Source organism: Varanus komodoensis, unplaced genomic scaffold (genome assembly GCF_004798865.1).
Source record: "Varanus komodoensis strain SLA01 unplaced genomic scaffold, ASM479886v1 scaffold36, whole genome shotgun sequence".
Taxonomy (NCBI): Eukaryota; Metazoa; Chordata; class Lepidosauria; order Squamata; family Varanidae; genus Varanus; species Varanus komodoensis.
Window position 1 is genome coordinate 3,913,694 of NW_025335873.1, and position 27,474 is coordinate 3,941,167.

Below are 27,474 nucleotides of genomic sequence, written 5' to 3' on the forward strand. Positions count from 1 at the left end.
ACCCCATAAATATCCTTGGGCTGGAACTGGGTACCCTACTGATCATGAAACCATAATGCGTGCCCCCCTCCTGTTAGAATTAATTTCCAAGGCTCTTGGACAGCGCTCATCAAAAACCATCCAATAGTTCGCTCTCATTCATATAAATGGTTCTACTTAGAAGCCAGTGGTTTTCATATTTTATCCTAACGACCCATTCCACAAACCGCTTAACTGTCAGCAACTTGGATTTAAGCTAATTTAGTCATGGCTCCTAGTGAATCCCTCCCTGGAGTGGGTGAGAGTGCAGAGTCTTTGAAGCACTCCCCAGCTCTTGTTGCTTCTGGGAACTTGGCTTGAAATATTTGCTATAATTTGGTCACATGCCAATATATTTTCCAGGGAAGGAAAATGTTGGAGTTCTTTAGAATTTTTCATTTGTCAGGGCCCCTAGAAACTAGAAGCGTACTGCATAGTTGCCAGGATCTGTAATACGGTAAACATCTGCCAACTATTTTGGCTCATTTCTCAGAATTCAAAAGCGTTTAGTCCCAGAAACTAGGTCAATGAATGAAAGGTGTTTTTGAGGGGCCTGATCTTGAATGATGAATCAAGGAACACAGTAGAACTAATGGCAGATTCCCCTAGGGCCCTGCAGAATAGCTTGTATTGCTACATCATGATAGCTGAGTGGCTTTGCCATGCTGTGCTGACCTCCCATTGTAGGGTCGTCTTCAGGGAGGTCACTGCAGTGAGGTACGTATTTCAGAAATGCGTAAAAATAGGATTTCATTTCTCTTAAGGTTTCTTTCACATGCTTGGGCAAGTCTGTGCCAAGAATAAAATCCCTATAAAGTATATTTGCATGTGCAGAATAAATAGGTGCTGAACCAGTGGCTGGATCTGTGGTGTTTCACTTCGGCTTTGGAGGGACTGTCACTGGCTGCCCACCTGGACTTTGCAGAAATCAATCTCTGGGGAGGAGAAAAAGGGAAAGTGGGGGAAGCTGTGGAGAGCACAAAAGCGAGGTTGGCACCAAGTCAGGGATAGTTGCCCATTGTGCCACTTGGCAGTCGCCCGAGTAAGCTCAACTGCTGAGCTTCTTGCTTACCTCTTCCTTGTACCCATGATCAGGGCAGTGGCCCAGGTTCAGGTGAGATGACAACCCACCGGGGTGAACCAACCCCAGCGCAAAGCATGGTTTGCCAGGGTGGACTTTTGCCGCTCAACAAGCCGCCCTGCAAGAAGTGGCCTAGGTTTCTACAACATGATGGATCACTGTGTCCTGCAAGTACATCTGCTTGACTAGGTTCGCACAACAGGAAGAGCCATGGTGGTTTGTGAGCCAGGAGTGGCTTGTCATGTTGTTTGAACATAGACAACGCAACAAGTTACCCCGGCTTATAAGCCAACTATGGCCAATTACCTTGTGTGAACCCAGAGTTGCCTGCCTTGGTCCACTGACAAACAAGGCCTCCTGATATTTCTTTGTCTTCACATGGAACCAAGAGGCAGTCAAGGTGCTTTGAAGAGAAACGGAGTAAAACTGGGCCCAGTCTGCTGTTTGAATATGGCATGATTTCTTTGCCTTTGTCCTCAGATAGAAGACGGAGTTGCAGAGCTTTATTTTAACAGCAAATCGGCTGTCAGTGAAATAGGCTATCACGATCTCCAAGAGCTTGATGATGCAAGACTTTACATCGCCGTGTCGGTGGTGGAAATAAGAGGTAAACCTCTCTTTAATCCATTTCAAAGTCCTTAATGGATTCCCAAGTCAACAGGTCAGGTAGCGCTTCCTCAGTCTGGGTTAGCAGCACCCACTGGACCTTTCTTCCAGCTGTTTGCTCATGAGGAAAGGCAAAAATGAAATCTCAGTCCCAGGTAGGAAGCCCTTTTAAGCTCACCCTGTCAGGGCCAGCATGGCTAGATGGGGCCAGCCAGTGAAGAGCTCCAAACTGTGGTGCTCGCCCCTAGACGTTTTGTAGGACGCAATGGAGGATGATGGGTTTCCTGATGCTCGTCTGTGTTGGGGCATTCTGCCCGGAGATCTCTACTCATTGACCTGGAGTGACTGTTTCTCTTCTCCAACATGCTGCCTTGCTAATGCACCCATTAAGGAGCCAGAACCTGTCCACCTGGGCTCTTCGTCTGAGTCCTGTAGCACCTAAAACTGATGATGTGAAAAGAGAGAATTCTATGTAGCAAATGGCATATTTTTTGACTTGTTGTGCATCAGCCTGAAAGGCTTCTTTCTGCTAAGGGACATCATGCATATATAACACATGGTTTGGAGCTTAAAACATCAGGCCAAGTGTATTGCGCATGGTGAGATACATTTAAGAAGCAGGGGTGGGCTGTGGCTCCGGGAGGAACACAAGCTCTGCCTGCAGGTGCTCCCAGGGACGATCCCAGCAGAGCTGGAAAACCCTGGCATGAAACTCAGGATCTGCAGCAACAGTACCGAGCCAGGTGGACCCACAGTTTGGGAAAATGGTGGCTTCCTGTCTCTCTCGCCCCAAGACAAAGGACCTTCTCTCCCCATCTTCAGAAGCTGTTGAGAGTGGCAGGTGGATCCTGCTTCAGGGCTGGTGATTATCCGAGTGTCCTCCACTGAACTTGAGGGAAGTAGGCCAGCTTGGGGCACAAGGAGCTGGGACTTGCTTCAAAGAGAAGCATGGTGGGGGAGTGGCACGGTCCTCCCCAGTGGCTGGAGACGGAGCTCAGTGCAACTGGCCTCTTATTCCAGACCAGACGACAGAGGTGGCGAGGAGGAGGAAGGTATCAACGTAACGTCATAATCGGACTCCTTCCATCTCTTGGGGCTGTCCTCTCCTGTCTCAGGTTGTCTCATGGCGTCCCTCCGCCCAAGTTGCTTGGGCACTCAGACCCGAGGCTCTCTTCTCCAAGCTATCTCACCAGGAGGCTTCTTTTGTAGGCGGCCACAGTGAGGACAGTGAGCTGTCCACGATCGTGTACACCTTGTCTCCATACAAACAGAACCTGGTCGCCACACCTCTCTTTGTGAAGCCTGGACTTCCCTACGTCATTAAGGTCAGTCGACATGGGAAAGGCGGGACGCAGTCATAGCATTACGTAACCATTACATTCATGCTAATGATGACAGCGAGGCTACGTGCTCCTCCTTTCCCCAAGCAATGAGAGAATGGGAGCAGGAACAGGCATTACCTGGACTTTGGGCCTGCTGGAAGGAGAGATGTAAATGGTTCCTGGAATAATGCATTTATTTATGATTGTGCCTCTGCAGTGCATAGCTTAAGCCCTATGAACAGCCCGTTCCACTGCTCTGTGTGTCACTTTTTGTCTGGCTTCAGCTAGCCACATACGTGTGCTCGCTTTTCTTCTCTCCCTTTCTGACCTGAGATTCAGGTAGGTACAAGAAATGGCACAGAACACGATCACCTGGTGTGAACCCATCATGTTGCCCTCTGCTCTTCTCTGGTCTGAGGAGAGCATGTACCTGTGGCATGTGCCTCCGTGCTCTTTCCATCACAGTTCGCATCAGTTTCCATGTAAATGGGAGGTCCATTCAGCACCATGAACATAGTTTAAGAAATTGGCATTGTGGCGCAGTGCAAGAGCAAGATAACTGGACAGATGTGTGGGGGGCAGAGGGAGAAAGAAGGCCAATGGATGGGGTGGGAGGGCCCAGAACACAGAGTACGAACAGGGGGAGTGGAGAGGCTGGGCAGCCAGAAAGGAGCAATGGACCTGAGCAGAATGGGTCTGAGTGGGAGGAGTCACAGGTGGGCAGCAGGTGAGTGAAGGAAGAGGGGACCAGGTGGGGCTTGAGGAAGGTTGAGGCGTTGAAGCTAGGGGAGGTTGAATGAGGCCAGTGGGAAAAGAAGCAAGCCAAAAGACTTGCAGGATAGCTTTGAAGGATTGAGGGCTGCTGTGGAACCCTCCAAGGAGCTGGGGCAAGTAATGGTCCCTGGGATTGCTGTATTTCCCCTGCCTGACCCTCTGTGAAAGTTGGACCATAAGGAAGGCTGAGCGCCCAAGAATTGAGGCCTTTGAATTGTGGTGCTGGAGGAGAATCCTGCGAGTCCCTTGGACCGCAAGGCGATCAAACCGGTCAGTCCTAGAGGAGATCAACCCTGGCTGCTCTTTAGAAGGCCAGATAGTGAAGATGAAATTCAATACTTTGGCCACCTAATGAGAAGGAAGGACTCACTGCAGAAGAGCCTAATACTGGGAACAATCGATGGCAAAAGGAGGGGATGGCAAAGGATGAGGTGGCTGGATGGAGTCACTGAAGCAGTCGGTGTGAGCTTAAGTGGAGTCTGGGGGATGATGGAGGACAAGAAGGCCTGGAGGAGTGTTGTCCATGGGGGTCGCAAAGGGTCAGACGTGACTTTGCAACTAGCAAGCAAGACCCTCTTACTGGAGCAGAGGAAAGGCAAGAAAAGGGGGTCTTGGAAGAAAGCCCTGGTGGGAGGGGCAAGGGGAAGTGAGCAGGGTTGTCCTCCATCCTTTCCACCCCGTCCCATTGGGAGTGGCCTGCAGAGGGGCTTGGTGATGGCGAAACCTGTGCTTGACCTCACTTAACTCTGGCAACATCGAACAAGGAGGAGGCAGCCGGCCCTGCCGCCGTGTGCTGCTCTCTGCCGAAACAGGATGCGAGTTCTGAGATCCCAGCCGATGACGAATTCCGCACCCCAGCAAACACTCTGATTGTGCCATTTTCTGCCAGCGGTTCCCTTGGCCGGCTCTTCTTGGGCAGCTTTGATTCGTCCCCAGCTGATCTTCTGCCTGGATTAATCACTAGGGTGGCTACATACACATTGCCAAGAAAAATGAAATGCATCATCCGAAGAAAGAGGATGAAAGGGGACAAAGATCTGCCTCGCATATGCCGGCAGAGAGAGCATTAGCTGCAAGTACAGGAGGAACTGTTGCCATTTAAACAGGAGTGCAAAGAGCAGAGCAGAGAAATGGCTGCTGGTTCTGCTGTCCATGTGCCGCTGTGGAAAGAAATGTCAAGATTTGTGGGCTTGTCCTCTCTGCAAGCTGCATCTTGGATGGGACACCCCACCAAACATAGAGGACTGCCTCCTGGAAAGTGGAATGCATGCCCACCCAGTTAGCTCATGGTGTTATTTGATATATTGCATATTTAAATGTATAGCCCATCCTTCTGGTAGTTACATTTTGTTTAGAATAGCCTTAACAATCAAAACCAACTCTAGGATACATTAAAAACAACAAAAACGATTTAGTAAATGTTTACAGGAAATTAAGCACAGGTGTCAGATGAAAACCTTACTGATCTGATAGAACAAATGGCTGCCTGAACAAAAAGGGTTTTACTCTAACAGAAGCCAGGGGATGGATCCTGCTAGATCAGGAACCAGAGGGTGAATGGGGTGACATGACAGTGCCACAGGGCCAATCGGGTTTGGTTAAGGGATGATCTTACTGACGGTAAATGTGGGCAGCCGAGGGCACCGCAGAACCTTATAGGAAAGGTGCTGAAATAGTTTGGAAGTCCCCCCAGCCCACAATATACCTCACTAGGTTTAAGCATCCTGGAAGCTGCAGAATACAAGGATAATTGAACAAATTACACCTCTCGTGTGAGGGCTGGGGAAGGAAAACAAACGGCACCTAATATGAATCAGTAAGGAAATGTTTTTTCACACAGAGTGCCAAAAAATGCCCCCGAAGTGCAAGGTTTCCATTTTGGTTATTCTGAAACTGCACAGAGATAATGTGCACAGAGACATGGGTAATTTCAGCTCAATTTTGCAAATTAGTGTAAGTGGAACTGTGGGTTATTTGGGGATGGGTACCCAATCGCATTTGATTGCATTCGTGACAACCATTACATGCATCTAATTCCTGATGATAAAGGAATTCCTGATACTGGTACAATGAGTTAAAGGAAGATAGTATGGCAATCAACTGAATTGTTTTTGTGCAAACAGGTGCAGGTAAAAGATACAATGGATGCGCCAGTTAGAAATCTACCAGTGGTACTCACTGTTGCAGCCTTTGATGTAGACCTAACAAGGCAGCCACTACCTGAATCCGGGACGACACAGACAACTCAGACTGATGGAATGGCTTTATTTGTGGTTAATATCCCTGCTAACACCAAAATACTGGAGTTCCGAGTGAGTTAAATTCTTTGGCATTTCAGTTCTTGTACAGTGTGTACTTTGAGTTTTGTATACTTTGGCCAGTGCACAATTCAGTTTGGAAAGGTTTTTTTTTTTTTTTTTAGATTTTACGTTTGGACTAGTGACCTTAAAAGCTGTTTTTAAAAAATAATGTAACGCAATAGGGGAGAAATATGATCAAAAGTCTCCTGGCTGTAAAAAGAGAAGTTAGTTTGTGCCTTACTGAAACTCACTTTCCCTAATTTGGTGCCCTTCAGGACCGTGGTGCTAGGGTGATATAAGCAGACTGGGGATGATGGGAGATGGGGGACAGTGCTAGCTTATAGCAAGAGGCAATCACAGTGTGTGCATCTTATTAGCTATGCTGGCTGGAACATGCTGGGAGTTACATGCCCCTTTTCTGTACAAACTAGTGCAGGATTGTGCCCTTAAGTTGCCTGGCTTCAGAATAAGTCCCACTGAATTTAGTGTGTCTTGAGTAGACATGCAGAGAACTGGTCATTTCAAGCACAGTATTAATAGTATACACTTATCATTGTTCATTATATTATGGTAATTACATGAACTAATTGGGGAGAAACCAGTCTTAGGTTTTTGTTTTGTATTCTGTGGGTTTTAGCCATCACCACATGGGTAGGAATTAAGTGTCATGGGGAATCAGCACAGGCTTTGCAAGTGTGTCTGAATGCCAAACCGGGTAAATCGAATGGGTGTAGATTACCAGATGAGGACTGAGTTGGCACTGATATTAAACCACACAGCAGATTTGTAGTTATACATCCGGGTATGTGAACTGGGGATTCTTCTGAATCTACTGGAAACAGATGATTTGGGTGCAAAAGAAGGTCGTGTATCAAAGCGGATTGCCCGACTGGCACACTCCACTTGGAAAAGCTCAACTGTTGCCCAGGAGTACCTTATTTATTTGGCACTAAACCCTCTGCAAGGGAAGTGAGGACTGATAATGGCCTTTTCTTTGTGTGAACAGAACAGTCAAATGAACAGGAAGCAAGGGAAATCAAGGCGGGTTTGTTAAGGCAAGCACATGAGATGGATGATAAAAGTGTAAGGAGGGGAAGTGAGGGTGAGGCGGTCTGAGGCTAGGAAGAATGATGTGTCGCTGGCAAGAGGAGGCAGAGCCCCAGTTGGAGGGGTTTAAACTGACACCCCTCCCCAGTTAGACTGCATCCTGTCCTTCCAAAGTGGAGAGAGAATCAGTGAACTCAGCAGTTCCAGGGAGCGTGGAGCAGGAGCGATTCCAGAGCTTTTAGGCTCGATCCTGAAGCCACAAGTATCTAATTATTAGTTAAAGTACAAGGAGCATGACATGCACCGATAATCTTTAGCAATAGTACTCTGCCTTCCGCACTTGTGAGTGTAAAGACAGGCTTTTTACGGCTAACTAGCTCTAGCCACGTATATCTTTTTCCTGCGCTTCTGAGTTTCCAATTGACGGCAAGGCGAATAATCACTGCTCATGCTACTGAGATGAGAGAGTTGCGGAGTAATTCCTGTGGCAGCCACTTTCTCTTCCCCACTATGCACTTGAAAGAAGGCTGTGCAATGACACAGCCTCCCTTTCTTTGTAGGGCAAACTGACCCACTATCACAGGAGAAACGTGACCAACACTTTCCCATGGTGGCTTCCATCAGGAAGTCCCGACATTATAAGAGTTATGAGAATGTTACCTTACCTGGAGCTGCCAGGGATTGAAATGGGGACCTTCGCATGCAAGGCCAATGCCTCCCACTCAGTTAGAATCCCTTTCCCACAGCCACGAATGGGCCAGAAATGTTCCTTTTGCAACTCGGCACGCTCCTTTCTAGCTCGAAATGCATTGGGCTTCCAATTCCGTCTGCTAATTCGTACCTTTTCCCAGCTATGGCTGCTTCTGGCTTCACTTTGTGCACCCCCATTTTTAGATAGCAACGGCAGATCCCAGGTTACCGGAGGAAAACCAGGCCAGCAAAAGTTACGAGGCAAAATCCTATGTTTCCCTCAGTGGGAGCTACCTCTACATCGACTGGGCTTCAAACCATAAAAAGCTGCTTGTGGGAGAAACCGTGCACGTCAACATCTATCCATCAAGCCACTACATAGATAAGATTCATCACTACAGTTACTTGGTACGTACTGGACATCCATAAGGAGTAGGGTCTGAGTGACACAAAGGGCTTCTCTACACAGTATTTTGAACCCACTACTTTCTATATGCATGGCTTTGTTTCAGATCTTATCCAAAGGGAAGATAATACGCTATGGAACTCAGGGAAGGATACAAGGCACCAATTATCAAGGTCTGCAGTTTCAGCTGACTAAGGAAATGGTTCCGTCGGCCCGCATTCTCGTCTACTACATAGTCACTGGAGAGGGAGCTGCAGAACTGGTAGCTGATTCAGTCTGGTTAAATATAGAAGAGAAATGCAAGAACAGCCTTGAAGTGAGTAATGCGCCTTGACCTTCGCTGACTTTCTCCATCCATTAACGAATATGGGCACAATGCAGAGAATGGTTGACAAATGCTTGAATCGCTTCGAAATGAGTGATTTCCTGCAATGAATCATGCTTGTTTCTCCCCTCCCCTTCACTTACACAGGTTCAGCTGCTGAGTAGGAAAAGCTCTTACAGGCCAAAAGATGTCATTTCGCTTTCCATGACAACCCAGTTTGACTCACTTGTTGCTTTATCGTCTATGGACAAGGCAATTTATGGGGTTACGGGAGAAAAGAAGCGGCCGATGGAAAAAGTTACGTTGAGTCTAAAAGGAAAACAAAATCTTATTGGCATGGTGTTGCGTATGTACTGTGTGTATGCAAACTGATAAAAATGTAATATTTAGGTGTATACTTTTGGTCTAGTTCATAGCACATAGACAAAATCTTTCACTCCACTATGACAAATCACTTCTCTTCATTTTTTCACAATAATTAGTTACTATTTATAATTAGCTTCCAATGCAACTGTATCATTAGAGCATTCAGGTTTGACAAACAGTATGAGAATGAGCAAAATTATCTATAAACATCTGTGAAGAGAAGGCATAATACAATTGAGATACAGCGGTACCTTGGCTCACAAACGCTTTGGTTCATGACCAAATTGGGTTGCGAACAAAAATTTGATAACAATTTTAATTCGGGTCGCAAACTCTGCATTGGGTGTGGCGACCATGATCGTGGCTGTCCCCCCACCCTCCTGAGTGGGGAGATGGCCGTGCTCACGCTGGGGGTGGTGGGGGGGGAGATGGCTGGGATTGCACCCGTCTTTCCTGTAGGAGTGCAACTGTGATCTCAGCCATCTTCCCCCCAGCACGATTGCTCCCGTCTCCCCACTCCCAGTGCACCCTTGTTCGCGCCCGTCTGTCCCTCCCCCAGCATGCTGGGTTGATGGGCGCAATCGTGGTTGTGCTGAGGTGGTGGGTGGGGAGATGGCCGCGATCTTTGTTCTTTGTCACTTTGCTTCACATTTTTCTGATTAAAAAATAGATACAGAATGGATTAACCTTACTTACACTGAGCCCTATGGGGAAATTTAACTTGGCTCACATCCATTTTGGGTCACGACCAGAGTCCTTCGTGAGCCGAGATACTACTGTATTTCAGTTTGACTGGCCTTTATTTCATTCCAGATTTGTCCTCGTAGATCTGACATGTGGATTCTTAAGACCATCGATATGTTCTCAGCCCCTTGACGTGATAAAAGTTTGGAGGGCTTAAACCAAATGTACGCTATCTTACATTAAAATTAGTTTTGGCCTTGTCCTTTTTGCCTTCTCCCAACTACCCACAGGCTCTTCTGAAACTGGAAAGTAGTGATCTTGGTTGTGGTGCTGGTGGAGGACAAAACAACATAGACGTGTTCCGAATGGCCGGGCTCACCTTCATGACCAATGCCAATGCAGATGACTCAAAAGAAGCAGGTAAGGTCCTCCAACATTCCAGCCCTGAAAGCAAGAATGAGTGCCTGAAAAAGGTGGCTTTAAGTTTTGAGTGAGGGTAAATTTGGGGGATAGCATGGAGTAAAGTAGAATCCATTGAAACCTACTCCCCTTTTCCACTTACGCTACCTTTCATTCATGGGCATGGGCTGGGCAGCTGTTCAGTTGCATAAATGGGCACAGAAGTAAGTCTGTAGTGCAGTTCAGGAATTACCTGGTAACCCAGACAATGTAGGGATCTTTCCCTGTCAAATTATTTATTAGGTAAAATGTTAACATTCGATTTCGCAAAATCTAAAAGCACGAGTAGCTTGCATTATTTCAGACAGCTTTTGCTGCGGTGGCTATTTAATGCCGTTGTTTTAGATGTTCCCATTGGGTTGAAAATGAAAGATAAAACAATCTGGACAGGTTTTTCTAGTGGAAAAGCCCCATGTTTGTCATTTATCTGTCTCTGAAAAGAAATTGTGCGTTGAAAGAGACAAGGGGAAGGCATTGCTCTTTGCAGACAGAAGGATAAAATCACGTCTCTAATCATGGCCACCAGTTTGCTTCACTTGATTTGTTTCAACAGATGAAGCTTGCCATGCAATTGTAAGAACATCGCGGTCTACCATCATCGCGGAAATCGAAAAACTAGGTACTTCTTATCCTAATTTTGTTTGTTAGAGTTGATCAGGGTAAGAGAAACAAAGGGGGGAAACGGCAACCCGAGAGCCCAATGGGAAGTATATTGAGTTTGGGGTGTTCTTTGCGCTACACTCTCCTGTTTTTCCTGCCCACCTGTCTAAAGTTCTGGCTTCCTTCTGCCCTGCTTTGCAATACCACTGCGGGCAGAGTTTCCCTTCATGGCAGGTCAGCTCTGTCTAAAGTGTTGACCACTAGGGCTGACTCCAAGAGACATCATCTTTGGGCTTTTGCTGAGACTTGCCCCCCAGAATCTCCTGGCCCTGTTGCTGGTACCAACCGATGTTCCCCTGCACCCACCTTGCACTTGCAGTTCACCTGCACCGGTCTGAGCAAACGGACAAGAGTGCGGCCATGGAATAGCATCCTCCATTGCTCACCTTTGGGGCAATTTTATGAGCTAGCCCCAGAGAGAAGGCGCAATCAGTAGTGGACGGGGGTGAGGCCACCGAGAACAGCAGGCACACTGAGCATCTCTCCCTAAAGCACGGAGCTAGACCCGATTCCTCTCACGTTGCATGAAAGAGACAGCGGAAGTCCTTCTTGCCATTGCAGCGTCCCAGTACGTGGATCCAGGTGTTCAGAAGTGCTGCAAGGATGGAGCAGAGACGTATCCCTTCATACAGACCTGCGCGGAGAGACTCAAGCGCCTTACGGGTGGCAGAAGGTGCCGGATAGCCTTCGCGAACTGCTGCAACCGTGTGAACAATCTGCGCAGCACTGAGACACACAGAGTATTATTGCTGGCGAGACACCGTAAGTGGACCCGTGGCACAGGTTGGGATTCACTGCTGCTCTGGATGGGCCACCACAATGCCCCCTTCAGCCTAGTTTTAAAATCTCTCTGCGAGTGGACAGGCCTAGGAATGCTTGTCCATATTTTGCAGTGCAACAAATCATCTGCTAAAGCCAAATCTTTTATTTGTGCTATTGTCCTTTCTTTAAAACCCTAAATCCAAGGGTAAAGAAACTCCTTTCCATTTGAGCGGAGCTTCCTCACATTTCATGTAGGATTGCAGCCTGATTAAAAATACTTTTCTTTCTGTGTACTTACCTTTTGTTTCTGTACTATTGTATTTGAGGTTTTGAATCCTCATGTCTGCTCAGTATCCAAGAATCCACTTGGATCTTTGGACTAGCAGCCCTTGATGGCCCAACAAACCTTATCTCCTGTGATTCCTTCTAAAAATCTTTTTCAGGCTTAGCTGCCCTGTGGGATGTGACTCCAGAGGTCAGAAGCGTTTTTCCGGAGAGTTGGCTTTGGGAGGTCCACCCGGTTCCTAGGTACCAAGCTCTATATTAGACTCTAATTAGGGTAACATTTGGCTTCAAATGCCAGTTAGAATCTAGCCCTCTTTCTTATGGAGCTAAGATTTTCGTTGAATAGATCTTTAGTATATAGATATCATAGAGAAATGGAATCACATTTTCAGTAAAGAACTGGAAACTAAAGAGTGAGAAAAAGGATAAGCCATGAGCTGGCAACTCTCACAGGTCTCAGAGAAAGAACAACATTGAATTGTTTTGCCACCTGCTCAGTAACACTGGTGCTGCAAAGTACTCAAGAACATAGATAAGCACCAACATGGAGAGAATCTTATGCAAGGTAAGAGATAAGAGAGGAATTAATTGGGTTTTTATGTTAATGTAAACCAACAAAATCCACACTCCCTGGTCTAATACAGGATTCCAAATGTAACTGTCCTTCACATATTTATTTATTAGATATCTTCCCCCATTAGCCAGAAAGAGTCTTTTTTGCATTTCTGAGTTTTTCAGTACAATCAATCCAGCTGAAAACCTATTTATTTATTTAAAACTTTTGTGGCCCATCCCATTACTGAAGTCTGTCTATCACCTATCTATAGGTGATCTATCTATCACCACCTGGGAAATACAAGGTGTTAGCATTTCAGATGAACCCATTCCCACTCCAGAGCAATTATGAAATTAGTAAATGAACTGTTCTGATTTTTTTTTTTTTGCCTGTTTGTTTTAAATGAATGCAGACTGAAGAGCCTTCCTGTCACTCTGCCGGATTCTATCACCACCTGGGAAATACAAGGTGTTAGCATTTCAGATGAAGGTACATAAACATGTCTTAATTCATATAGTTCTTTGAATGAGCAAATGTAATCTGCATGCAGCATGAGACTGCGGAGGCTTAAGTTGGAGACACATGAGCTCAGGCCAGGGCCTTCTGGCACAGGTGGGAACCAGCATCTGCAACACACCTGACCTGACAGTAGGGCATAGGATGGAGGGGCAGTGATGTAATGACAAATACGTTCTTCTCCCAAACTGTTAACCTCCAAATGTTGAAACATCCTCCTGAAATACTGTGCAAAAGTGCATTTATTCTTTAAAAAATAGGTGTATAGAAAGATGTATTAGAGTGCATTTCGTTAGGTTTCAGCTGTGTCACAGTATTTGGACAAGCGGGAGATAACTTGGATAGTTATGTTCTGCTCTTACATTAGGCTCAATGGTACAAACTGAGATACATGACCTAGGAATTGGCAACAGACAAATTCCACAAATATCCTTGTGCCATGGCCTGCGTGAAGTTTATGACACACACACACACACACACACACACTCTGCCTTTTTCCCAGTTTGGGCTTCAGAATGTGCCAGTATTTGTTTCCTTTCCCCTCCCTCCCTCCCTCCCTCCCTCCCTCCGTGTGTGTGTGTGTGTGTGTGTGTGTGTGAGAGTGAGAGAGAGAGAGAGAGAGAGAGAGAGAGAGAGAGAGAACAAACTATAGCAGTTTACAAGACTTCCTTAGTAAATGCTATTTGCTAGCTATGGTGTGTGTTTGCTTGTTTTCGCAAAGGTATCTGTGTTGCCGATGCACTTCAAGTGGAAGTACAAAAAGAGGTCTTCATAAGTGTGCACGTCCCTTACTCGGTAGTCCGTGGAGAACAAATTGAGTTGAGAGGAACAGTTTACAATTACAGAAGCAGTATGATCAGAGTAAGTCCATTTTGTCTGAGAGTGTTACTAAGAACAGCTCATTCACTCGGCCCCAGAATAAGTTTTCCTGCTGCCTGAGGAAAGAGAGCATAAGTTGTGTTAGATAAGGAGGTGAAAGGTTATCTACCTACTTACCTACCTATCTAAAGCTTTTATTTCCCTCCCCTCACGATGTCTCAGGGCAGTAATACAATAAAATAAACTAGATACATCATCCAATCTTAAAACATTTAAGTATTAACATTTAAAATAATGGAAAAATAAAAAGGGTTTGACCTGGTGCTGAAATGAAAAAAAGCGTCAGTGCCAGGTCCATCTCTTTGGGGATCCTGTTCCATAGCTGGGGTGCCACTGCAGAGAAGGCCCTTTTCCAGGTAGCCATTCTTCTGATCTTCAAAGGGGGCTCCCAAAGAAGGACCTCCAGTCCAGTTCTTGGAGGCGGGCAGGTATACATGTGGTTATATTCTCACATAACCCCAGTCCTCTACCAGCTTCACTGGCTTCCCATCGAAGTCCGGGCTCAATTCAAGGTGCTGGTTATTACCTATAAAGCCCTTATTATTATTATTATTATTATTATTATTATTATTATTATTATAACATTTCTATGCCGCCCCTTGCCCAAGCCTCGGGGCGGCTTACAACACAATAAAATACATTGAAATACAATAGAACATAATAAATTACCACTAAATACAAAAATACAAAAAATACACTGAGATACAAAATATAAAATTTAAATTAACAATATAAAATAAGTAAATAAAGAATATAGGAGGAGAAAAGAGAAGGAAGAAGAACGGCTTCAGACCTGGATACCTAAAGGAATGCCTTCTTCCATATTTGCCCTCCCGCCCCCTGAGATCGGCAGCAGAAGCCCTCCTCCGGGAACCCTCCGTGAAAGATATTAGGAGGGTGAGCACCCAGAGGAGGGCTTTCTCTGCGGTGGCGCCCCGCCTATGGAATGCGCTCCCCAGAGAGCTCTGCCTGGCGCTGTCGTTATTTGTTTTTCGGCGCCAGGCGAAGACCTTTTTATTCCGACAATATTTTAATAACTTTTAATATTAGCTATATATGTTCTAATCTGCAGTCAGGGTGGATCTGGAATTTATTTGTTTTATATTATTATTATTTATTTATATAAGCTGTCCTGAGGCTTTGCAAAAGGACGGCATATAAATCTTCTAAATAAATAAATAAAATGGAAGGAGCTGCTCCTTCAATTGCCCAGGCCCTAAGCTGTTTAGGGCTTTAAGTCATCACTAAGATCTTAACTTTAGTAGGGAAAGTAGGTCCTGTGGTGGAGGCACGGGCAAGGACCTCAGTGTTTCTCCTCGTTCAGCTCTGCTACCTGAATTTTATAGAAGGGCCAGAGCGACATTCTTTGCAAGTGACCAAAATTACTGTGCATGTCTGCCAGTTGTTAAACTCTTTCATTATCTATATCGGTTGTGATGCCTTGTTCCTCAGATGTTGAGCAGTGCTTGCCTTGGTTTAATTTCCCTTAGAAGGAGGAACCACTAAAGAGTTAAACCATTTCTGTAACAACTGGTTATATTTAACAATATGCAAGCAGAGCATAGGTAAAGGTAAACAGTTTCGTACTGTGACATCACAAGATCCAGAGAGAGGCACTGAAAAGATGCCCTTCTTGCTGGCAGGCAGAGATTCTTATCTAGGCAAAGATCTAGTCTAGATTTAGTTTGTCTTTTAAGCTGACTTATCTTTTGGCTAAAATACAGTTTGACTGGTAGGTGAGGTGATATTCATTTCTTTACGTGATATGTTAAAGGTTGATTAGGATAGATTTGCTAATAAGTTTGGGCTATAAATGTATACTGAATCTTGGATTTTGTTATTTCCCTGCCACAATATTTGTAGTGGAAAAGTGAGGTATAATTTTAAGCTAAGCAAACAAACAAGTTGTCTTTAGAGTTCAAACATCAGTTTTGTCACTTTCTGCATCTAATTCTGTCTCATATCAGATAATGAATTTAGAACAAGTCTTTGTTGTTCACTTCAAGTATCCTGGGATATTAAATTATTTCCACCTGCCTTATCCAGGTATACTCTGAATGCTTGGACTACAACTCCTAGCATTCCTGACCACTGTGGTAGATGGCTATTGAAGTGCAAAGCACTTGGAGGGTTCCCAGTGTTGGGAGCATGGGTTCATTTGTTTAATATATTAATATCTGACATTTCTTGCATTTTGCTTCAAATGAATAATCTGTGTGCATTTAAAAGTGAGTTGGATGCAGAGTTAAGCTGCAATCCTACATTTATCTACCTAGAAGCAGATTTTGTGAGACTTCTGAGAGAACATGCTGTGGATTTTGTTTGCCAGGCATATTTTGACCAGACTAATTAAAGTCAGCAGGACTTAAGCTGGTTATGAGTTTATAAATTATTTTGATTGTCAGCACTGGGCAGAAACCATGGGCTGCTTCAGTGTTGTTCTTGCTGCTGTTTCTCACATGACGGATGTTGAACCAGCTGACAAAACCATTTCCAACTCCTTCTAGTTTTGTGCTACAATAAGTGTCGGCCAGGGAATCTGCCTGTTCGGAGCAGCCTCCACCAATCCACGTGGCCTGCAAAGCACGCACTGCAGTCGTCCTAAGGAACTCCAAGGCTTTTCCACGAGCTTAGTAAAATTCAAGATTCTTCCTCTGGAATTGGGTCTCCACACCATCAACTTTACCCTGGGAGGTACTTCTTTCCCTGAAATCCTCGTGAAGACCTTAAGAGTTGTGGTAAGAGCAAGCCCTTGTCTGAAAACCCTTCTCTCCAAAACTGAAACAATGACATTTAAGAATCTGTGGTTTCTCTTCGTCTTCTGTAACGTTGAAACTGGGGTGCATGGGTAGTCTCCGAAGAAACTGAGGGACGGTAGATTTGGGGCAAACAAAAGAAGGGATGTCTTCCCGCAGCATAGACTTGACTTGTGGAGCTCACCAGCATGAGATGCGCTGTGGCTCAGGCAGCTTTGAAATGAGGGGAGGAGGAGGAGGTCTGCTCTGTCCGTGGCCATTGGCCATGATGGCTGAATGGAGCTTCCTTGTGCAGAGACATTCTATCAGCAGGGCGATTGGGATCAACAGGGTGACTGCCCTCTTGGTTGTGCTTATGGGCACTCTGGCAGTGTGTACCGTGGGATAAGCCCTTATGGGAGGAGAAGCTGCACAAAAGATGGGAACTCATTGGGTTGGGGGGAGAAGGCATGATCAGCTGGTGAAACACTGGCCATTTCTGTCACTTGGCCTTCATGTGGCATTGTGTGCCTGTGGCGTGTGATATTGCCAAGCGGCCCTGCAGATTTTGAAACAGAATGACTATGATGATTTTGCAGAAATTGATGACCCTGTTTCTTGGTTTTAGCCTGAAGGTATCCAGAAGGAAATTCATGAAGGTCACACACTGGACCCACAAGGAATTTATGGTATGGCAAGTAATGTTAAAAAATCATTCCCCCACTTTTAAGGAAGTAGCAACATGCTTGTACAGAAACTTGCTGTTAGCACTAGTCGCTAATGGCATAGTTTTGTGTAGGTTTAGGCAGTTGGCTGAGGCATGCTGGGAGTTGTAAGCCTTTTTTCTGTCTAAACTTGCATAGAACGGTGCCTTAAGTGTATGCCACAATTTAATTCTGAATTAATTATATGAGTACATCTTATGGCCATTGAGTTATTTATCACCAGTTTTTTCCTTCAGTCTAGGATTGGAGAGACTTTTTTCTCTCTGGGTCTACATTACCTCAGTCAAAAGCATTCCAGAAATGGGGAGGGCAAGAGCCCAAAGAATGTGACTCCAACCTTTGTTTCCTAAGTGCTGCCACTATTATTATTGCTATTGTTGTTGTTGTTGTTGTTATTATTATTATTATCTGCATCCAGAAATTCCTTCTCCAATTTGTGGAAGGTTTCTTCTGCTGCTTTGCATTTCAGAAGACAGAATAGGATAGAGATGAGGAAGTACATTATATAGGAATAGTACATTTTACATTAGTTGCTTGTGATTAAGGTGGCAAGATAGCAAAAGAGAGAGTTTATAACTTTAATAGTTGCATCAGTGAGGGGATTCAGCTGTACCTGCTGAGATTCCCTCGTGGACAGAACTTTTAAGAGTGCCAAGTTGTAAGATTTACAATGCAGTCTTATATTTCCTTGGAAACAACTTCCATTGAATTTAGTGGGCCTTGCTCCCAAGTAAATAAGCATCGGATTACAGCATCATCTTTTCAGTATGGCTGGGGTAGGAAATATGAGCCTCTCCAGTTATTGGTTCCTGTCAGTCCCAGCCAATAAGGCCAATGGCCAAGGGGGGAAAAAGAAATTTTGTACCAGCCCCACAAACTTCACCTTCATGTACATGGTCCATGACAGGTGTGGTGAAAAGGCAGCAGGAATTCCACCGCAAGATACCACCAAATATGGTCCCGAAGACAAAACTGCACAGGACTGTGAGTGTAAAAGGTAAAATGGTGTAAGAGATTAAACATGCTGTACTTTATTTTCCTGCATTCTACTTCTAAATGTTGTTCTAGTTCAAATTCAGCCTCCGATCAGCTTAAATACCATCTACCTATTACTAGATTTGTTTGGAAGCCACCCATTAGCATCACACTCTCTGGGTGGCCATTACAGTAAGTAGCATAAATAAAATGATACAATTTAAATTTTGTAATAAATAAACAGGATAAAAATCACATATACTTAGTCAGATAAAATAAAATAGAATTCAAGGTAATATATTTATTCAGAATATGTAATTTTTGAAAATCACTCTTCTCTATCAGCCAGAATCAGGGCACTTACAAGGGTCTACACGTCTATTCAAAAGGAAGCCACATTCAGTTCAATGCGATTTACTCCCAGGTAAAGGTAGCTGGCAGCCTTCTCCTAACCTGGTGCGGGACTATAATGTCCATCCTCTCCAGCTCAGGGAAGAGGGGTATTGTAGTCTAGCATGCCTGGAGGGCACAGACTGGGGCGGGAGGCTACTGGATAGGAGGCAGCCCCGACAGCCCAATAAAAGAATAGTGGATAATTGTGAAACTAAAAACCAAAGCAAAAGAGCGGAGCTGGCTGGTGCCGGAGGTCAGACTAGATGGCCCGGGAGACCCCTTCTGACTCGCTCTGTTTTCTCTGTTTCTAATGCCTTGGGACTCGGGGGCATCAACCGAATCCTAGACAGCTCATCAGCGATCTTCTGGCAGCAGCTGGGTGATTGTCCGCTGAAAAGCAGCCCACGCCGTCCTGATCCAACATTTGAGAGGGTGGTGGGCAAGGCATCCTTCCCATTGACGGACCCCGGCCAGCTTATGCCATAGTGGGCACCTGCTCCCCAAACATTGCCTAGCCGCTCCTTTAATTACCCTCCATGCTCCTGCTCAAAGTGCTGTTTCAGGACACTGCGGACAATTAAAACGAGTCGGGCAATGCTGTCAGGCTGGATTTTGCCTGGCTTCTTGTTTTCCCAATGCTTGGGAGGTTGATGCCTCGCAGTTCCACACCAGATCGCGATTTTTGGGAGCAAGCTGCTTTCCAGTTCGCACTGAGGACCATAAAGCATGAATTTGGTAAGTCTGCACTTAAAGAGGAACCAAGCAGATTTCTCATCCTTCCCATCCGACTCGGCTCTTTCGCACGGCGTGGGTTTTTTCTGAACGAAGCCCCAGGGCAGGCCCTGCAAGAGCGCCGGGGTCCTTCCAGCTGCCCACAGATGCCAGGTGTTGGTGTAAAGCTTGAGTCGATAATTTATCTTCCCCAGGAGATCATTCCGTGGTCTTGGATGTCACTGCCAAATGGCCATAGCCCTCGCCCCGACCTGTCCAACATCTGCCGTGAATGAATGGCAAAAGCAGGATTTTATGGTGTGACTTATTTATTTTTTTTAAACAGGCCTCCTTCTGGGTGAGGTGATCGATGCAGCTGTTAGCCCGGAGGGGCTCAAGTTTCTGGCCTATCTCCCCAGAGGGAGTGCGGAAACCGAACTTATGAATATCGTGCCAGTGTTTTATGTCTTTGACTTCCTGGAGAGGACGGACAGCTGGGATATCCTTGGTGCAGGAAGTATAACTCCAAGACTTGACCTGAGACGGAAGATGAAAGAGGGTACATTAGCATTCCTTGAGCTGATTCCAGATTCTGCGGACATGCAGACCTCATCAGGGAGGGGAGTCAAGCTGAGCCTTCACTAAAAGGCGATGATGTTAAGGGAGGGCTGCATATTACTGGACTCCTTGGGGAGGGAAGGCAATAAGCAGAGCAGGCGTCAGACTTTTGCTGCCAAGGGCAGAGGGCAAAGTGGGCCCCACAATCCCATGCTGGCAGCAGCAGCAGCAGCATCCTCCAGTGCACCTGAGGCAGCATTCTCCAGCGCTCATCCAGGAGAATTGCTGCGCAGGGCAGCTGCTTTCCTCTGCCCAGTGACAGGACCAGCTCTGTCTGCAGGTCCTTGGGCCTGTGGTTGTTGGCAGCCACACGCTGTGGACAAGGCCCAGCAGGGCGAGAACAGCAAGCAGCACGACTGAAGGCAGGCTGCAGATTCCAGAGCAGACGAGGATCCAGCAGGGCCCACAAAAAAGCCCCTGGAATCACACCGGTGTATGTTTCCTAGGGATCATCAGCGTCCTGTCCTTCCGGCAGTCAGATCATTCCTATAGCATGTGGAAGAATGGAGAGGCCAGCACCTGGTAAGTTAAAAGCTTTTGACAACAAAGGGCTTTCAGAAACAGTTCGGCTTCGATGCCGTGCAACAAGGGCTGTTCTTTGTCAAGGGCTCCTTATTTACGTTCTTTTTTTATTGCATTCTGGATGTGAATAATATCAAGTTAAAAGAATGAAACACAACATGAAAGAAGCAAGCAAATAAAAAACAAGCAAAAAAAGCATGGGGATGTATAAGAACCATACTATCATCTGAAAACCATTTGGAGTTCAAATGTCTGGGTGAGAAAATAGCGGTGCAAAGACAGCATTTCATAATTGGGGTGGGGGACAACACCTAGAAGGCTCTTCCTCTTATGACCCCCTGCCTTAGCTTCCTTCAAAACAGCTTCTGTATGGGCTGGAGTGCCTGATGCTGCCTAATCTTGGAAGCTAAGCAGGGTTGTGCTGGTGGAAATCTGGATGGGACACTTAAATGTTGTGAACTGCCCGGAGAGCTTTGGCTGTGGGCAGTATAGAAATGTAGTAGTAGTAATAGAGAAGCCAGGAGTGATGACCAAAGATGACCTAAATGTTTGAGCAAGTACTAATAATAGACAGAGTTGCTCCTTTACATACTCTGGTTCCAAGCTGCTGAGGACTTGAAAGGTCAACACAAACACTTTGTACTGGACTTGGAAACACACTAGAGGCAGGCACAGCTGCCAAGCCACCAACTTCTTGTCGTCATATTGACCGCTCCTACTTAGTAACCTAGCAGAACTAATTTGAGCCACTCCAGAGGGTGAGAAGGACCCTGGAGCACCATGCTTGCTTGCTTTTGGTTTCCTTCTGGGAAGGAGGTTATTGCCGATCAAGCATAAGCTGCCAGTATTTTCGCTTATTTACACACTACCAGTCGAGCGGCAGCAGCGGAGGCGCAACTTAAGCACTCCCACGGAAGTCGCAAACCGCTGCTCCCGTATCAGAATTGCTGGGGAGAGACAGATAATGTCCTAAAATCTTTTTCGCTCGCAGTGACCTCCATCAGTCTGGTGCCTTCCAGATGTTCTGATCTGTGACTTCCACCAGCCCCACCCTGCATGGCCAGTGGTCAGAAATGCCAGGAGCTGCAGTCAGGCTGGGGAAGGCGAAAACCTCCTCTCTGTCTTTCCAAGTCCACCTCAACTGCCTCCTTCTGTTCTGGTGCTTCTAGAAGGCCTGTCCCCTCACCCTTTTTCTTTTTTTTTGCAAACCACCCAGAAAAGTTTGCTTAGGGGACAGTACAGACATGAAACAATAGTAACACTAAGACTATTGTTTCCCCTATTCAAAACATTCCCAGCAGTGCTTTTAGAATATCAGATCCTGAATTTAAAATAAAATTAAACTCAGCCACAAAATGATTTACCGAGGAATAACTTTAAAAAACCCTTTGATATTGTAGGCTGACAGCTTTTGTCCTAAGGATTTTTGGTCAAGTTCACCAGTATGTGACCATTGACCGGGATTCTGTCTGCTTAACTCTGGAATGGATGATTGACATCTGTCAAATGGGAGATGGCTCTTTCAGAGAGATTTCAACTTACGAGCCTGTAAAACTGCAGGTAAAAAACAGATGTTTTAAGAAAGAAATGCAACCAACACCTTACCAAAAACTTAACTGGGATTGCAAGGGACCACAGGGGGGCCTGATGACAGCTGTCCGGCTGCCGCTTGGGCACTTTGGGTGGCTGTTGCCAGTTCACCCAGAGCCACCTGGTCAGCAGGTAAGCCTTTTGGCCGCTCTTGCCAAGTGACTCTGTTGGTGCTGGAGCTTTCACTGGGTTTGTGTCATGGAAAACCCAGGAGTGGCTACAGACCCCTTCAACAAGCAGGGAGTTGTTGGGGTAGCTTTATAGTCCCAAAAAAGCCACCCTTGGGAGTGCTGAATTCGGACAGTGGGCTAAGCCACTGTGGCTCTTGGTGGCTGAACATGTCATGTGAACCCAGTCGATTCATCCTTTGCTTGCACAGCTCCCTCTCCCCACGGGTCACTGCAGATGGAGAGCTGGATCAGGGTGGAGGCCGACATTTTAAACCTATCCTTAATTCTCTTTTATCTGCCATTTTTCAAAGGGGACATTGCCCAATGAAAAGAAAGAAAAGACTTTGTACCTCACAGCTTTCTCCCTGATCGGATTTGAAAAAGTGATTAATCTATGCCCGCTGCAGGTGAGCGCGACTGAGTTCTCTCTTTGCCTGGGATTGGAAGCGACTGGCACTGCACTCCAGAACTGGTGCCCCACTCTAGAATCCCAGCATGCTGGTGGTCCATTTGCAACCCAAGGGTCAGATTCATGAACTGTAGAGCAGCGGTAGCTGAGTCACTGCCCAAAGCTGACGGAACCAGGTTTAGCATGGGGTCCTTCCCACCACGTCTGCCTCAGTGGGGATCCTCACCCATTGTGGTTTTCCCTTTAGGGGAGTGTTAGAGGAGCTATCCATGGTGCTGAATGTCTTCTCCAATGTAGATGGCTCCTGCAAAGCTGGAGAAGACAGTGGAACGGTGGAGAAGCACCAGAGACACCAATGTCCCCAGCCTCCTGTGCAACACATTCCCTCCCTCCCTCCCTCCCTCCCTCCCTCCCTCCCTCCCTTCCTTCCTTCCTTCCTTCCTTCCTTCGTGAGTTGGCATTAGCTGGCCCTCACCTTTCACATCAGAATAGGGACAAGTTCAAGACTAGCTCAGCCTGTTGCTGCTCTTCTGAGCCTGTTCCACTTTCAGGGCCTTCAGGAACTGGTGTGGGCCACAGTGGAGATCTCGGTGCCCTTAGCAGAGAGCACAGACAGTCTGAACTTGGTCAGAGCACTGTGGGTTTCTCACGCTGGCTTTAACTTTAGCAGCTTTAGTTGTGAGAATCAAATGTTGGTGGGGCATGCTGAGCTCCTTAATCACCAGAAAAACAAACCCATTTTCTGTTTTCCTTTGCAGAAAATTGAAGATGCTAAAAATAAAGCAGCAAATTATTTGCTGCAACATTTCAAGTCTGCACAAAGCACATTTTCCTTGGCCATCGTTACTTATGCGCTAACTCTAACAAACTTCAACCAAGCTGGTGCACGAACAGCTTACAGTTTGCTGAAGAAGGAAGCCCTTGTGAAAGGTAAAGGTTGACCCATGTTCTTTTTGCAAACCATGGGGTCTACAGAAGAGACAAACCTGTCAGCTTCACTTTCTCCCACATTTTAAATATCAAATTCTTCCTGCAAAGGGACGCAGCATTTGCAGCCTCCCTATCAGAAAGCCAAACTGAATCAAGTTCCTGTGAATCCTGGAAACGCAGCCATTCCAAGCATGGAGGGGATCATACTGTGCCTGTCTGGCACTGAGCTGTGGCAGATGTGGAGCCCGTTAGAAAGTCCATGGCAGCATCTCTGGTGCAGCACTCCAAACACAGCTGAATACACACAGACTCCATCCGAAATATTTTCCAAGCAAATTCTTCAAAGCCTAAGGCTGCTTGCCATTGCCGCTGTCTGTTCGTGCTGGTAGAGAGCAGGCCGAGCGTCCCAAAGCGGTGCCTTCCCTGCCTGGTGGATGGGCTAAGGGTGGACTTCCCCTTGTCAGGTGGGGTAGCCCAGCAGCCTCCTCGTGGCCTTCCTTCCCTTGGATGATGGCAGAGACCTGTGGGCACTTCCCTTTGCATCTGAGGTGTCAGGGCAATCCCGTGTCATGTGCTATCCAATGTAGGCGCAGCCTAAACTCCAGTAGGGGCACTTCTGGATCACAAGGCAACATGGGAGGATGGGACTAGGCTGATACATCTCCTGGTAGTCGAGGGAGGCAGTCTCCTGGAGCCCCCAGGGTTCCCTGCCAGTGGGTGAGGGCAGAGTGTGGCTTGCCCAGCTTTGCCTCGATGTAACTCTGCTTTATTTGGTCACTCTCGGTCTCCATTGCTTTTATAGTGGGCCCTCCTATGTATCGCTTCTGGAAAGAATCGTCCAGCAAGTTGGATCAAGCCACTCCCTCCAAGGAGACCGCCAGGATGGTTGAAACCACAGCCTATGCCTCGCTCACTACTCTGCTTCAAGGAGACAAGGCATATGCCAATCCGATCATACGATGGCTATCAGAGCAACAGAGATACGGAGGTGGATTTTATTCCACGCAGGTACATCGCTTCCAAAGAATTAATTTCAAAGTCCCTTTTCTTCCCCATCAGGAGATTATCAACTATGGTTCTTGTCTGAGGTTTTTCCTATAATCCATTTACCTTCAAAGTCATGTCTGGTTGGGACATGGCGCAGGGCCTTCTTGGTGTTGGCACAAATCCTCTTTCTCAGGAAGCTCCAGTATTTGCATGCACATGCATTTATATTTAAATATATATTTTATAGTGCTTCCCCCTGAGCAGGATTTCAGTGTCCAGTCATACTAAACAAAGCGCAGGTTATTTCTGGAGGAAGAAGTAAAGCCTGGGGAAGGTGCCACCCCTCAGCAGCCCCCACCACAGAGCAATAAATGGAAGTGTTCTGCCTAAATACCTTGAGTAAACTTGATTCCTCTTGCATTTGTAATTTGCTTTCGGTTTTTCTAACTGAATTCTGACAGGATACCCTCAATGCTCTGGAAGCCCTGACTGAATATTCCGTCCTTACTAAACGGCTGGACCTGGACATGAGCATCAAAACAGCCTACAGCTATCATGGTGACTTCCATCACTACCGGCTTACCAGAGGCAATTACATCGGCAAGCCTGTGGAAGTGAGTGGGTGGATTATAATCAAGAAAGATAAAAAGGAGGGGAGAGGGCAAGACTTATGAAATGCTCTTTGTGTCTTCCTTGAAAATCTCGGTCGGAGCACTTTGCATCCTTGCTGAGTTCTAGAAGTTTGGAGACCAACCCGAGTGCCTTAGAGGAAAGGACTGAAAAATTTGGATGGGAGAATGAACATTTGGAGCCGGAGAATCGTGAATTTAAGAGTAAATTAGCAAATAAACCCCAACTTTGCACAAATGAACTGCAAGCAAAGTTGGGCAGCTCCCTGATTTTGGATGCATTATGGCCACCCCATGTGAGGAACACGGGGTGATAACACCCCAGTGCATAGCGCTGTGGCCGGGACTCTGCCAGGGTGCAGTCCCATAGCCCCCTGGTGAGGACGGTGGTCCACTCGGTTCCCGTGGAGCCCAGCGATGGGGCAGGTATATCACTCTTGAAATTGCTTCTTCCTGGCTTCATAGAGTAGCAACTGCAAAGCTGTGCACTGGTCAGGGAGGTCCGACACCTAGTGACTGAAGCTGACACTGCACACCTTACACGTACAGCCTCATTAAAATCAACGAATGCATTAAAACAACAACAACCAAACAACCCTGAGGTCCAATACCCTGTGACCTCCTTATTATACATGCCAGGTTTGTGTCTAGATTGAAACTATGGTGCTGACAGACAGACAGACTTGCACACACATCTTTTGTCATCATGATCATTTAGGAAGTGTCTGAACAGCCCCTTTTCAAAACCAATTTAGCCATGGGGCAGCCATCTTTCCCCGTCCTGGTCCAATATCCTTGAAACGATACTCTGTTATGAAATGCAATACCGAAGAAGGGAAAGCTTGGGCAAACTGGTAGGGGATCTTCACCTAGTCTCTGACAGAGAAAGATCTTTTTCAGATCTGATGGAGGTTGGACATGAGGTCCTCTGTAGACAAGGTACCTACTGAACCACTTGGGTGATTTTCCTTGTGAAATGTCAGAGGAGAAGGGAGGTATTCTCACGATCCTTCCTTCCTCCTGCCCAATCTCTTTTCCCTTCCTTCTCTTATCCATTTCTCCTGCTCTGCTGCAAACTCTGTCTTCTCTAGCCCTGTTTTTGTAGCTGAAAAATACTGATGCGGAGCACCACTCTTTGTCACTGTGTGATGAGAAGCTTATTATCACAGGAATTTGCATTGGTGTCAATTCCCCGTGTTTCTTTCTGCATCCAGGCTCCTTTGGATGATGACATCGAGGTCCGTACAGGCAGCAACACCGGATTAGCTATCGTGAATGTAAGTAAATAGAGCCTCTTGGCTTACTGCTTGCATTAAATTAAATCTCCGTATCCACACAATTGGAAGAGATTTAGTCTGCCTTTTCTTCCTGCTATTTGACACCACTCCTTTATCCTCCTATAGAATACGCTTTTAAATTTTTTAAGTCATGTTAGAAGTCACACGTCACCAAGCAGACAAGAAAATGAGGAATTCTTGCTATTTCTGTTTCCATAAATAACACAACAAACTTATCTCTGCAACAGTTTTGGGCCTGGCTGGCTGATGCACTCTACATTGTGTGAAATGGGTTCAAAGCAAGCAGGAAAATGAGAACGTGGGTGGTTGTCTGAACTTTTGCTACTAGTTAGGCTGGTTGTTGGTGGTGTTAGTTGCCATCAAGTCATTTTGGATTTGTGGTAAATATCCAGAATATCCCTGACAGCCAGAATATCCCTGACAGCCTTGCTCAGCTCTCATAAGCTCAAGGCTGGCTTTTCCTGTAGGGAATCCATCCATCTCCTAGTTGGGATTCCTCTTTTTCTCCTGCTTTTGACTTTCCCTAGCATGCTTGTCCTCTCCAGGACATCTCGCCTTCTCATGATGAGCTTCAGTTTCACCATTTTTGCTTCCAGGGCAAGTTCTGGCTTGATTTAATCTAGGACCCCCTTGCTTATTATTGGCACAAGTTACAAAGACTCTAATAAGACTCTCTTGTCTGCAGCTAAATTGGAAGCTGCTTTGTTCAAAACTGCTTAAAAATCAATTTAACCCTTTCCTTTAAATTTTGAATATATACAGCTGAGGACCGTGTATTATAAGAGCAGTACCTCTGAAGATGATTGTAGCTTTGAGCTGAAGATTGATATAAAGGCACCTGGTAAGAAATTAACCAATTTAAAATGCGTTGAAAGCAGTCTCTGGAGAAAAGATGGTGAAGGGCTTTGACCAGAGATTGGGAAAGTGCCGTGGGTCTGTTGTCCTGTGACAAGACAGTGGCCTTCTAGCTATGACTCTGAGGGTCAATAAGTGTGGTTAGGGTCTCTGAGCTCTCATTTAACCATACTCACTGGCATGATTCATTC

At 46.1% G+C, this 27,474-nt stretch overlaps 1 protein-coding gene across 2 annotated transcripts in view; it reads left to right on the forward strand.

Annotated features, from left to right (window-relative positions):
• C5 (complement C5) overlaps positions 1–27,474 on the forward strand; it is a 50,741-nt gene that overhangs the window by 11,619 nt on the left and 11,648 nt on the right. Inside the window, exons 1-25 of one of the 2 annotated variants that reach the window (XM_044440106.1) lie at positions 1,091–1,132; positions 1,580–1,706; positions 2,915–3,030; positions 5,925–6,113; positions 8,043–8,246; positions 8,351–8,560; positions 8,717–8,866; positions 9,910–10,039; positions 10,632–10,697; positions 11,300–11,500; positions 11,944–12,028; positions 12,754–12,830; positions 13,579–13,718; positions 16,244–16,474; positions 17,100–17,160; positions 18,104–18,193; positions 19,622–19,834; positions 20,340–20,415; positions 21,816–21,975; positions 22,487–22,582; positions 23,343–23,514; positions 24,317–24,522; positions 24,963–25,115; positions 26,345–26,407; positions 27,191–27,269. In XM_044440106.1, coding sequence (XP_044296041.1) covers positions 1,106–1,132; positions 1,580–1,706; positions 2,915–3,030; positions 5,925–6,113; positions 8,043–8,246; positions 8,351–8,560; positions 8,717–8,866; positions 9,910–10,039; positions 10,632–10,697; positions 11,300–11,500; positions 11,944–12,028; positions 12,754–12,830; positions 13,579–13,718; positions 16,244–16,474; positions 17,100–17,160; positions 18,104–18,193; positions 19,622–19,834; positions 20,340–20,415; positions 21,816–21,975; positions 22,487–22,582; positions 23,343–23,514; positions 24,317–24,522; positions 24,963–25,115; positions 26,345–26,407; positions 27,191–27,269 — 3,322 coding nt within the window. In that variant the 5' untranslated portion in view covers positions 1,091–1,105. Of the gene's footprint in view, positions 1–1,090; positions 1,133–1,579; positions 1,707–2,914; positions 3,031–5,924; positions 6,114–8,042; positions 8,247–8,350; positions 8,561–8,716; positions 8,867–9,909; positions 10,040–10,631; positions 10,698–11,299; positions 11,501–11,943; positions 12,029–12,753; positions 12,831–13,578; positions 13,719–16,243; positions 16,475–17,099; positions 17,161–18,103; positions 18,194–19,621; positions 19,835–20,339; positions 20,416–21,815; positions 21,976–22,486; positions 22,583–23,342; positions 23,515–24,316; positions 24,523–24,962; positions 25,116–26,344; positions 26,408–27,190; positions 27,270–27,474 lie in introns of those variants that run through there. The other variant, XM_044440105.1, reaches the window with a different exon arrangement.